General features: G+C 44.7%; 1 protein-coding gene across 1 annotated transcript in view; it reads left to right on the top strand.

Annotated features, from left to right (window-relative positions):
• LOC103918978 (protoheme IX farnesyltransferase, mitochondrial) overlaps nucleotides 1-12,594 on the top strand; it is a 105,325-nt gene extending 92,731 nt beyond the window's left edge. The window contains exon 7 of the mRNA XM_009326417.1: nucleotides 10,267-12,594. Within this exon, the coding sequence (XP_009324692.1) occupies nucleotides 10,267-10,709 (443 nt within the window). The 3' untranslated portion in view covers nucleotides 10,710-12,594. The remainder of the gene's footprint in view (nucleotides 1-10,266) is intronic.
• The last annotated feature ends 666 nt before the right edge of the window (nucleotides 12,595-13,260 follow it).

Raw genomic sequence — 13,260 nt, 5'->3', positions numbered from 1 at the left:
AACAATATTTAAGTGTAGACCTTTCATCACCATTTGAGGGGGGTAACCACGTGTTACACCGTGCTGTGTGGTACCCTAGGACAGCCGTGTCTGCACTCTTCTGTAACGTCAGGAGATCAGTACCATCACCGGTGTAGTTCATAGCTAGCGCCGCGAGATGCTCTTGGTCATTCGAGAGAGTTGGAGATGATTCCTAGTTTCTGATTCTGGAGATAATAACAAAGTGTCTCAGATTGGAGCAGCCTTGTTTTAATTTGTCCTCATTTTGTTTATAACTTTCTTATTCCAAAGATTAATACCTTGACAGTTTCTTGCACAAGAAACAAATACTGCATATTTGCAGATAAAAATCTGGGACCCTTGTATTTCCAGCGATGCAAATACTTGCTGGTAGTTCTTACACTACACATCTTTTGCAGATCTTACGGTGATTCCCAGTGATGCTTGCTTCCATTTCTGCCCTGATAGGTAACTTTAATTATATGCTCTTAAGCCTGATTGAACATCCTGCCCCCAACCCTAGATTTTGTGCCAGCGTAATTTAGGGAAAACCTCCCATTTCAAAAGCAAAAGATAAGGTTATCTCTGGGAAGATGTGGAATTCTTTGTTGTGGGTTTGGGGGTTTTTGTGTTTTTTTTTAATGGCAGCTGTTTGAAGCTGATGAAAGATCGGGAATGTTAACATTTCCTCGCTGGGGGAGCCGAGCGCAGGTGAGATGGTCAAAGGTGCGTGATAAATGTAATTTATCACGTGCATCTCACTACCACATATCTGGTGTATTTATGCAGAACTTAACTGCCAGCCTGTGATTTGCAGTAACACGTTTGCTTCCTTGAAAGCAGATTTCATTGCTCCTTTGTGGTACTATTTACTTCCAAAGAGATTTGTTTTTCTAGTAAATCTAGACGCCCTCAAATTATTTCTCCTGGTTTTACAAAGGAAGGACTAGCAGGAAAAATAATGAAATTCACTTAAAGCCTTAAGTGATAGCACAAAGACAGGAAAAAGAGGCAAAGTGTGGCAGAGTGTCCTGTTCTGTGCTGGATCCTCCTCCTGCGCAGGATCCACATGCAGGAGCTCCTGGCTGTGCCACGCTGCTGTTGAGCCTGTGTACAGACGTCTTTAGGAAGTAACAGAGCTATTTATTTTGGCATGCAAGAGGCACAACGTATACATGCTTTAAATGACTCTTGCGTTGCTGGTCTTTCTCCCCAGACTAATGCTGCAGCTTGCTTGTTAAAAATGTTTGCTGTCCATTTAAACTTGTTATTTCTAGTTAGCAGAAAAAATGAATCTGGGGTAAACATTTCCAAGTGCCGTAGCCCGTATTTTGCCTTATACATTTTGCCCTTCTTCCACTGACCTTCCTGGGCTTATGCACTGAAGGCTCGATCCCAGCCGGCGAGCAGTATCGGTGTCTTAGAGCGGAGCAATTCAGTGCCACGGCGTTCGTATAAACCACCCAGTTAGATGGAAGTGACAAGCAGGGGTCCTCAACATAATGTGCTTATCAGTTAAGGGGATTTATTCTGAGTAGGTGGCAGTGGCATAGCAGATAACAGCCCTGACAGTACAGCAGACATTACAGACCCATGGTGGCCTGGAGCCATAGGTATTACTGCACCAAAGAATGTTTATCTCAAGAGACTATTTAGTTTATCTCAGATGCTCCACTTCTGGTCTCGCTTTCCTGAAAGACATCTTGTACTGATTTTCATTCATTTTCCGAAATTTAAATAATTCCTGGGGCTATGGAATTTATAGACTGAGTATCAATTGTAATCATGCGCAGGCTGATTTTTAAATTGCCTTTACTTTGTAATTCAAATTGTGTTGTATGGTAGACATTAATTATGTCAGCCAACATCTATTTACAAATGGGGATTTAAAAACGGGCAGTTCTTATCAGCTGGTGACATTTGGCAGATGGATGGTTTCAGTAACAAAAAAAAGAGAATAGGGGAGAGGGGGGGCTGCACCCAACCTGTCAATGGCTGGAGTCTCTCATACCTTCCCCGGTGCAGCACTTGCCTGCCAGGAGGAGGGAGAGCAAAGCAACAGCTTAATTGCATGCCAAATAAGCTGGGAGATCTTTGCATCCCTTCCAGTTAAGCACTTTGAGCTTTCAAAGCCCCTTGATGTGCGAGCAGGTCAGGGAGCTAGCCGCCCGCGGGAGCAGGGCAGCTCCATCGTCCTGCCGCAGGACCAGAGGAGACTCCGGCTATAAACTCAGCTTTTCAGGGTTTCACTTCTCAAATGAAAGACAGCAGAATTTGTGGTCTGTTCCAGAGGAAACAGAGATATTCATGTCACTGACATACGAGAATTGGAAGCTGGGGGCCCAGGGGTGTGCTTTGTGGGGGTAAAAACTGTAAAAACCGAGACAGAGGGACAATACTAGTAAGCAGCTGGTCTGAATTTAGGACAAAAGCCAGTGGGTTATTTTTTTTCCCCCTTTCCATCTTCACAAGAGACAAAAGAAATGGCAGTTTCACCGCTGGGGCACCTGGGGGACTGACCCCACGACTTGACAGGGAACGTGCCCTTACCCGGTTCTCTGCCCCACGCGTGGCTGTTGGGGCACCTGGAGGAGATGGGGCTGTGCAGCAGCCCCCGCACCCCCAGGTGTGTGACACAACACCCGCAGGAGAAACACCGGTGCCCTGGGTGTGTGACACAATACCTGCAGGAGAAGCACGACGGGGGGTCCGCAGGAGGGACTCCCAGCCTTGGGCTACGTGGGAGCCCCGGAGGGGGCCTGGAAGAGGCGGTTGATGAGGAGCCCCTGCGTGGCTCTGCAGGTTTGCAATCCTCTGCTGAGTCTAGTTCTTTGGCAAATACTTCCTAAACATATTTGCACATAACAAATGGTCTGTGCAAAGACCGTATTTTCATCTTACCCAACAGGCTTGCTTTTTTTTATGGCATCTGTTGCTGGGGTTAGCTAAGACGAATTACGTACGGTGTTGTTTTTCTCAACCTTGCCTGCATAATGAAAGGTGTTTCCCTGTGAGGCTTTCGGCTGTAATAACCTGTTGTGTGTCATACAAGTGTGCATGCCTGTGTGTATCTATATGCATACAGCTTTTCTCCGCATGGCGAGTGTACCTGAGGACATCTGGTTTCCTCCTGTTAAAGGCGGTGACCAGGAACACTCCCTCGAGGTGAAAAACCCCACTGCCAACTTCATTTCCCATTCGTGGTGGACACCGAGGATCGTCCTTTTGTTTTGCAGACAAGCCATACACACAGCCAACATCCCCTTCCCTTTATGTGCTGCAGCAGAGAAGTCTATCGCAGCCCCGAGACGCTCCTGTTCCACAAGCCTTTTGTGCCATCCTTCAAAAGAAACAGCTATTGAAACCCATGACCATGAAGCTTTTGAGTTTTCCAGTGTTTTCCTCCTCGCCCTTCGTTTACATGACTGTGTAACCTTGAAGGCGCACAATTAGGGCTGCGCGCGGGGCTGTGCGTGCCTGCACTGACAGCCGGGACCATTGTTTGCAGCCCAGAGACCTTGTGCAAAGCTTTAGAAGCGATACTTTTCCTTTTTTCCTTCTCAAGGCTGCTTAGTCGCTCACGTGGCATCTGACACAAGCAGCAGCATCTGCTTTTGTTTTCCAGTGGAAGCAGGAGTGCCAGTTGTTGTCTGTCTGCGGTGCTAATATAGGAAATGCCGCAGTGGTAAAATAGAGGGGAATTGCATCAGTTTGGTTAAGGTTTGTGACTAGATACTTCCCAAATGTTTTTGTGTTTGAGAAGGCTTCATAATCACAAATTAAGATGTAGATTTTGTAGAGCTAATCCCTTTTCTACTTTCAAAGACAATGGGAAAAATTAAATAGTAGGTAACATTTTTCCTCAGGAGTGGTTGTATCAGGGCAATATCTTAAACACTTGTAATCGGGGGCCAATTAATTTACCCTTATAGTCATTTTCCATCACCAGAACAAGCTGAAGGAAAGGCAGTCATTATTGCACCTTCCAACTCTCCTTCACAAACAGAAAATGCCACCTCCAACTTAATAAACCGATCCTTACGTGTCAGGACACTACCGCTGTGTTATGGAGATGACTCCAAACCACTCTGAACGTTTGTACCAACTCCCCCAAATAATCCTTCGGGTGTTTAATATTACATTGAATCTGCAATGGGCAACAGGGCTTTGATGAGACTTCAAAATCTTTCTTTACCCCCATAATTGCTGCATAGTTAGAAATCTCCAGGGAAAACTACCGTGTTAAAGTTGTTGTGAATGAGCACAAAAGAAAAGATAGAAAATAAAAGCTTTGGGGATGTATCCAGGACATTTCCTGCGAGCGTAACATCATGTAAAAATCATGCAGGACCACAGTGAGGAGTTTTGGACTGGTTATGTTAAATTTCCTGTAGAAAAGGTGAAAAATGCAGTCTGAGACAGCACGGTTGCTCGCAAGCAGGTGGATACAGCTGGACCAAGTCAAGTCTCTGAGCTCTAATCTACCTCGTCTGGATTAAAGAGGAGTAATTTGTTCAACATCTTTTAAGGGAGGAGAGCCAGTTGTGTGCTATCAAGTAAAACGGTGTGTGGTTGTTTCCTGACTACGATCCATTAAAAGGCCGAGCTTAGACTACCAAAGCCTTCCCCTCCTGACAGCAGCCAAACTCATACCAGTTTCCTAGAGACAAAAGGCCGGTGCTTTCCTCTAATAAGTCGGGGAGCTACCAAGGTCTGGAAATAATTTTAAAATTCTTCACATTATTCAAGGCAGAAGAATTACTAAAATTGTGCTTTAAGCAAAACAGCATTCTTAGGTTGCCAAGGCAGTAAACACCAGCTTTGGGAAATGCAGTAAGATTTCAACATCTGTTTTGGAGCTGATATTTTAACCATTCCATGTTTATTTTAATGCCTGGTTGGCCACTTCCCAGTCATACATATGCAGCACCAAAGCAAAGACAGAAGGAGCGAGTCCGTTCTTGAATTGATGCTACAGATCAGCTCCCCCTTCCTTTTTTTTTTTGTTTTATTGATTAAGTAAATAGGTGTTTGTGCTGTCTAGAGCTTGAAAGTGATATGAGAGGTTTGCAGAACACTATGTAGAGGGAAGGCACTGTGTGTTGTCTAAAGAACAATGAGAAGCATAAGAAGAAAGAATAAGTTGTTCATCTCCAGTGTGTTTTCAGGAACACGATGTTGAAACAGCAGTCTCTGTAGATAACCTTGGACATGTTTGCCTCGACTTGTGCAGACAGGCCCATGTTCGTCCGCCTGCCCGGGCTGGTTGGACTCCAGCTGGCTCTGCTCCAGGGGCTGGTGCTCCCACCAACACACGCTGTGCTCCAGCCTGTGCCCTCCTGTAGCTCAAGTCCTTTTCTGCCCTGGAAGAACTTGCCTTCAGAAATTTTTTGGAGAGTTTCAATTGGATCATCCCAAACTATTGTGCCTTGTTTAAGGCAGACAGCTGAAATAATTGAGCTGCGGGTGAAATCATCGCTACTGCTCCATGTGCCAACTGCACAATGTATAAAGCTCTTTGATGATGAAAGGTATTGCCAGCATGAAAGAGGCATATTTCAAATCACTGCTTAAGAGGACATCCTCAGCACGAGACAGTCAAGCAGGATCCAAACATTACTTCTGCCCTTTAGTGGATGAGAAAATAGGTTTGCCGTCCTCAGGTTGCTTTATGTGAATGAAACGGTTTGCTCAGAATGATGCTACTGGCATGATGTCTTTTGGCACTGATAGCTCGGCAGCTGAATGTGCCCACTCTTTCTTGAGTAGATGATGTGTATAGACTTGAACAGACTCTGTATCCTTTACAGGACATGAGAAGTTTGGGGGACTCGCACTAGGGTCCGGAGCTTTTCATCCCTGGGTCACTGATTCCGGCGCAAGCCCAGGATGGACAGGACAAGAAGCTGTTGCTACCTGATTTCTCTGCTCTCCTCTCCATGTGTTAGCCAGTGGTCAGAGTTCACACCCTGCAAGGGCTACATCCTAAAAACCATCTTCCAGTTTCCTGCTCTTAGGTGCTCTTCTTAGCAGAGGGGCCAAGGACTCAACGGGCTCAGGCGCTGACATTGCTCCCTCTCCTGAGATTTGGACCATCGAGCAAATGAGGTCATCATAAATTGCTTTAAAAGGAATAAAATGTGGAATTTCGATCAAAGTTTAGAGGTACCACATGGCCTTCTTGACACCGTGAAGAGCATAACTTCAGAGGGGGATGCTTCTTGCTCTTGTAATTCGGAAAATTAGCCTGTCAGCTACTGCAGTTTGCAAGCCCAGAATCACTAGTCGCTTTTGGAAGTCTCATCTCACAATTATTTCCAAGTCTTACCCAAATTTATTGAACCTTAAAACGTCTTGCCAAGCAGTTTCTGAATGACTGTGGAATTTAGTGTCTTGTTTGTTTTAGGAAAAGTGCAATTTATAAAGCTTCAATATGTCACTAGAAAAAAATATATTTACAGAAAGCAAGAACCATTTTCTACCTTCTTCAATGCCAGTTGACATTTTGGCTTTATCTTAGATACTAAAATAAAATAAAAATCTCAGCTTGTTCTTGTTTATTAAAAAGAAGATATATTACTGTTTAAATCCTTCTAAAAGAATTTAAGAAAAGAAATAATAGCTTAACCTTAAAATTCATGATGAACGGTAAAACCTGTTACTTATCTTTAACCCCGTGGATGCTATAGACCTACCTGGTTCTCTGCAATCCTGTAACTTTTGAGATTATTTCAGCTAGTACAAAGTGATTAAACAATAGGAAGTCAACAAGAAAACATTCTATACCTATTTTGCACCCAAGAGTGAAAGAATACTGGTGACCTGGGTCCTGTTTGCCTAAATAGACTTCATTTTTCTTCCAAAATCAAACAGGACTCGTATGCCAAGTTACCAGGATTTCTAAGTGTCTGCTCGCAGCTGTCCCAGGTTCTCACACGTGGAGAAGTGAAGAGTTTGGAAGTGGTCATAAATGGGGGGCTAAACTTGCAGCTGTTAAAAATTTGGCCAAAAAGGCCAAAGAGTTTGGGATATCCATGAGCCAGGTAATGGATAAGACCTGATTGCAGGTCTTGCAATTCATAAACACCTGTGGGAAAGCTGAGAGAGATCTAATGTGCATTTCTATCGGTCTGCCTGTGCTCAGGTTTTCCACGTGCTGCGGAGGAGCCGAGGAGCCCGGGGGCTGCGGCGTCGCTGGGTGCTGGCTGTCTCCCACTGCCAAAGCAAGCGCGATGGCTCTGCTCCGACAGCCGGCTTTGCTTTTGCAAACTCTGTGCCGGCTCCACGTGTTATGGTTGTGAATGACCTCGTCTGGTCTTCACTTAATTATAAACTCCGTAGAGAAAAAGGAGATTTGCATTGATTAAAATGAGTTCCCAAACTGTTGGGAACTGCACAGAAGCAACAGAGTAGACTCCGCACTATTTTGAACCAGGTTAGTCTCCAGAGTTAGTCTCGCTGTAATATTGCTTAAAAAGACTGCTGACCTAATTATGACATAGTTAACATTCATCTAGTAATTAATGAGTATTACAGTGTCTGCTCTGGGCTTGACCGGATTCCTACTGTGGGCTCATTTGATGCTGAATTGTACTGTACCATGTGCTGTGCTTTGCAAGTCATCAGTCTTACGTGACACTTAAAACTCTCTGACAACCTGACAATCTCAGCCTGGGCTGAGGAAATTACAGGATGTCCGAGGCACATGGGAAACTAACAAAAAGATCGGGTCAGTTAAAATCCTCATAATGGGCTATTAAATTGTTTTACTGTTCAGCTTCTCTGTAAAATATCAATTATCTCAATGGTTGTAATGTAATCAAAGTAATTAAATTCCAAAGGCTTGCATGTAAAAACCAGAGCTTTGTAAATGGGAATCCAACCTCAAGTAGTTCAGTTGGTCTGTTTGTGTTTAAAAGTTTCTCCAGCTGACTTTTTTTTTTTTTAATGGTGTTAGAGAACTGTTAAAGGTTTTTGTGTGTTTGAGGTTTAGGGTGTGTTTTGAGCTTGGCTGCACACAACGTTTGAACAATTGAATAAGCAAAGCCCGCGTTACAGCCGAAACACAGGGATGCGGCACATGCCGGATGAAAAGCCGGCTGGTCCGTAGCCGTGGGAAGCAGGGACGGCCTCTGCCTCTGAGTCCTGGCCCCGGCTCCATCTACTTCGGTTTCCTCAGCTGATGGATAATTGTAGCTTACCTTTCCCTAAGTTCTGAAAAATGACAAGCTAACGTCTCTAAAGCATTTCAAATGTGAAACTTGAAAAATATTCCTATCTTAGGTTTATCACATTCAGGATCTTGCATCCGGTAATGTGTTTTACAAGAATAGGAAAAAGCTTAAGAATGACATATTACAAGAACGTTTTCCCCATTGTTTCTCCTGGTGCAGGGCGTACTGCTCCTTGATTAAGTTTTATTTCAGTTTATTTCAGTAGAGCTACTCCCTTAGGTTTCAGCAGAACTGAATCAAATCCTATTTTGTCAGGGCCAAAATTACTTTTGTTGCCACGATTTTCTGAAATTAATGGTAATTTTGGGGTGCACCATTTTCAACCGTCTTAAAAGGTTCCAATGTAGAGAAGGTGCTAAGCATCCACACCCTGAAAGTCGACTTTAGCAGGATCGAATGGCAGGATCTGCAAGCGTTTTGGGCCGTAGTCCAGGAAATCACCTGTAATTCGTAGCAGGCAATGTTGTTTGGAAAGCTGCGTGCCCAATATATGAGCGGCTGTCTCCATGCTTCATGTAATCGACTTTCAGAGGCATGTACTCACCTAAAGGAATATCTGTTACTCATTTTAAAAAGTGATGAGACGGATCTTTTATACCCCTACTGGATCTTATAAGCAACTGGAAACCTGTGTGAAGTCTAATGGGCTGGTCCTTCACTGGTTGATAAGGTAGGGCAAAAAAAGGGCTCTTTTGCAAACTGAGGTTATTACTATTTGCATGACACCACCAGTGTAAGTGCTGTTTAAGACAAGAACTAGACATGCACAGCCCTGGGGAACATACAGCCGGAACAGATGGAGAGAAGATGTGATCCATGAAGCAGTTCACAGGAGACAGTGACTTGGTCTTTGTTAAAGCCCGAGCAGTCGCTGGGGAAGAAGTGACCCTTTGGGGAAGAATTTAAATACGTTAACCCGTGTACAGATAAGTGTTGCTGTTTCTGTTTCTATCAAGTCATTAAGAAAATGATAGACTCACAACTCCAACTGAGAAGTAGTTTCCATAGAGAATGAGCTCATGGAGGCAGGGAGATGCAAAGAAAATGTTAATGCCTGAGCGGAGTGTTTGGGAGCTGGGGAAACAAAAGGAAAATTCAGGAATGCTCATAATGTGCAACAGCCTTGGGGGATTTTTTGTGTCTTCAGACAAAATTAGCGAAGGGAGTTTGGTCTGAGGGCCTCCTTGAAGCTCGCTGAATTCCGCATGTAAGCTGCTTCTGCCTCAGTAAGCCCCGTACCATGTCCCAAGGATAGCTGTGAAAAATGTGGTGCATCTGTAGCTCCTTTTTAAATGTAAAAGCAGCTAATTGGTGTGAATAGAGTTACTTGGTCAAACTACTTAGAAGTTCCTACAATTGGTTTGAAGGAGTAAAAAGTTCTCCATCTTCTGTCATCTCATTAGCAGCTTCTGCCAGTTCTGCCGCCTGCCCAAGGTCCGTGACCACGGCGCTCCCGTGCCGTGAGCAATTCCCTCCCTTCACGCAATGGGCAAACGGAAAGCTCAGCCATGCTCCAGGCTACCGGGATGCTGGTATTTTCCCAGTTCTCAGGAGGAAGCAGCTTGTCCTCCTTTTCTGCTGTCATTGAGCAGGGCTCCCTGCTTCTGGTCAATGTGACACTCTGCTCTGGATGCACCAACTCGGGAACCCGGGATTGGAAGCTAGAGGCTCCCAGGAGAACAGAGTCTTGCCCAACTTTGCTTCATTTCCATCAATCTTTCCTCAGGTAGAGAGTGAATTGGTGCAGAAACCAATTAGCGATGGTTTGTGAGGAGGAAGTGACTTGTTGAAATGCTTTTCAAATTAAGTGCTCCAAAAACAGAAGAACCACCGTGCGCAACCCTATGTAAATGCCGTTAAAAACAGAGCATGCCTTATCTTACAGAGCGTGCCTTGTCTTCTGCACAGTGCGGTGTAACAGGTTCGCAGCGCTGCTCTTCTGCACACACAGCCCGAATCTGCAGAGGTCTTTACGTAGCACTTCTTGCAGTGGCCCGCTAATGCATGTCTCCTTCGCTCTCTCCCGCTGCAGGTGCATTACTGTTAGGGGGAATCCTCTATTCCTGGCAGTTCCCTCACTTCAACGCCCTGAGCTGGGGTCTGCGGGAAGATTACTCCCGAGGAGGATACTGTATGATGTCCGTCACCCACCCGGGGCTGTGCAGGCGGGTGGCTCTGCGTCACTGCTTGGCCTTAATCGGACTCTCAACGGTGGCTCCTGTTCTCGACATCACCACGTGGACTTTCCCCGTCATTTCGCTCCCTATTAACCTCTACATCTCCTACCTCGGCTTTCGGTTCTACAGGGACGCAGACCGCAGCAGCTCCAGGAAGCTCTTCTTCTGCAGTCTGTGGCATTTGCCAATGCTGCTGCTTGTCATGTTCACGTGCAAGAAATCGCTCCTAGAGAAGGAAGACAAAGGCGATCTGCTCGGTGGAAATCATGGGAGGGCTATGGAAATTACATTGCCTTAAATGTCAATTACTTGTCGTCTTCATGACACATCAGGTAGTATATTTTAGTAATTACAAGGGGGAAACCTGTGGGGATCTGTTTGAAGAAGAATCATTTGTGCCTAGCGACCACTTTGTGTGATAATTTTCTATTTTCTTCTGAAAGGGAATAGGCATGAGAGCTTAAAGCATTCATGGGGCTCAGGCTCACTCACTCATCACAGATTAAACTTTAGCCTATGTCAGAAGCACATCACTTTGGGATGGCTTTCCAAACTCTCTGTGAGTCGTGGTCTCTCATCTTGTGGATAGGTTTTCAGTTAGCAAGTCACATGCGCACACTTACTAACCGCCAGCACTGGCAGCCTTGGCGAAGCCGTCAGGAAGCGACAGATGAATGATTTATCACCCCTGCTCCCCAAGCATCCTTTCCAAATTAAGCTTTGAGGCACATGGTGGGTTGGGTGAACTTTTCTTGTCTTGATCCGTGCCATCCCCGCTCTGATATTACACAGAAGCCTTTGGTTTCTGAGGCTTTTTTCAATCAGCTACTTTTCCCAAGGCTCCCATTCACCCCAGTAGATTTTTAGCTTTCATACAGCTGGCACAATGCTAAAGGAGTAAAGAAAACTGTCTTTCAGCACACTACACATCAGCATTTAAACACAAAACAACCTCCCCACGAACAGCTCTTCTGTAGCATATACCTTGAACACATTCTGAGCCATTCTACTCTACATCCATCACGGGGAATTTCTGACTCCCATGTGGTTTTACGTCATTAGAGTTTGAGCCCTGTATGTCAGATCTTCAGCTGGTAAAAATTGCCATTACTGTTTATGTCAGTGAAGCTTTGAAAAGGTGCAGGAGGTGAGAACCAGATCTGAGAGTCTGGTAATTTTAAGGCTTTTCTATGCTGATGTGTCTTGTGCCAGCCTGTTCAGTCTCTGTGTCCTCGGACAAGCTCTGGACTTGCATTAAGAGTTTGAACTGTATTTAATACCACACCATGGTGGCTCAGAGAGAAGGCCTCACTTGGGGTATGTAATTGGTAAGGAAACACATTTTACAGAAAAATAGTTGGGGATTTTAGCATTTTATCTAATGCTATAATGTTCAAATTGCAGCCAGTGTCTCCCAAAAGCAATTATTGCGGATGGTCTCACTAGGAAAATGCATTATCTTTGTTAACTGATATGCTGGAGAACATTTCTAGCCACAGTCTAATGTGCTTGCGATCCCACTACGGGGCTGTGGCTAATCCTCAGCCTACCTGGGGCTGGCTGTGACCCGCTGGGATGCTTCCAAACACAGCAGCATCCAGGGTGGACAAAGACACTGTTATAGTTTATTGTGGTAGTTAGTGCCTGTTATGACTTGATGCGTTTTCATGCCAAGATTTCTTTCCCGTGTGGAGAGGGACTGGGCAGCACGGTTGTGCATCGATCCAAAGATACAGTAATACCTGAAATGGGAGACACTGTCTCTAATCTGATCCCGAATAAAGCCCTTGAGGAAACATCACAGATCTGCCACCACGTGTGTATCACGCGGACATAAAATCTTCACTGGCTGCTTTCATGATACAAGCCCAACTTCTGGTCTCAGTTACACTGGTGTAAATCAGGAGTGACACGGTTAACCTCTGTTCTGCTGGCGAGGTGCTCGCAGGAGCAGAGCCACCTGTTTTACATGGCTCTTAAATAATCGGTTGCAAGATTTTCTGACTCTCTCAAGTGATTGCAGACGACAGGATTGAGTTCCCTCTTACTGTTTGTCTGACGGACTCCGTTGTACTCCAGTTACTGTGGGCAACACTTCGTAGAAATGTCTGGAAACTGTGCAACTCCTGAATTTGTTTTAAAAATGCATTCAGTCTTCTCTGCAATAAAGTGCGTACTGTACAAAAAAAGAGTTGAATGGTCAAAATCTGTTTTAAACAATTCACTTATGATTGAAACTCTGGTACAGTTAAGTTAATTGCAAAGGTATTTGATAGTTTTGTGGCATTTCTCACAGCAACAATTTTCTTCTTGATCACTGCAGGAGCAAGGACAGCTTGTGAAATACGGGTTTATTGTGCAAAAAGCACACTGAAACTATGTTTGAATTGGTCAACCTTTAGCTGGGGGAGGAATGAGGCTGAAAAGAGCAGATGGCTCACAAAAACCACAGATCTTGCTCTCAGAGGCAGAAAGTGGTGCTGAAGCTGGAGGGTTGTGGTTTTCTCCGAAGTCATTATAGAGCCAGGCTTCAGGATGGCCTGCAAGTACGGGGTGCTGTCCTGACAAACTCAATTTTGATTAAAGGTCCCAAGGAGATGCCTGTGGTTCAGTTTTGAAGAGCAGTCATCTTCATTTCTTGGGCCAAAATGTGTTACATTCACGGGTTTTAGGGCCAGACAGGAGCTTTATAATCATCACTGAGTGTCTGCAAAATGCAGGTCATGGAGTTGCACCAACATCTCCGCACCCAGTTGGTCTGGTCTGGAGAGAAAGCATGGTTTTAGAATGAGTGGATCTGGGATTTAAAGGTAAGAAATACCTTATTTTTTTAAAAAAAAAAGCTTTTT

This window comes from Pygoscelis adeliae, unplaced genomic scaffold (assembly GCF_000699105.1).
Source record: "Pygoscelis adeliae isolate BGI_AS28 unplaced genomic scaffold, ASM69910v1 Scaffold61, whole genome shotgun sequence".
NCBI classification, from domain to species: Eukaryota; Metazoa; Chordata; class Aves; order Sphenisciformes; family Spheniscidae; genus Pygoscelis; species Pygoscelis adeliae.
The sequence above is the reverse complement of the archived record's forward strand: the minus strand, read 5'-3'. Positions and strand labels throughout refer to the sequence as shown.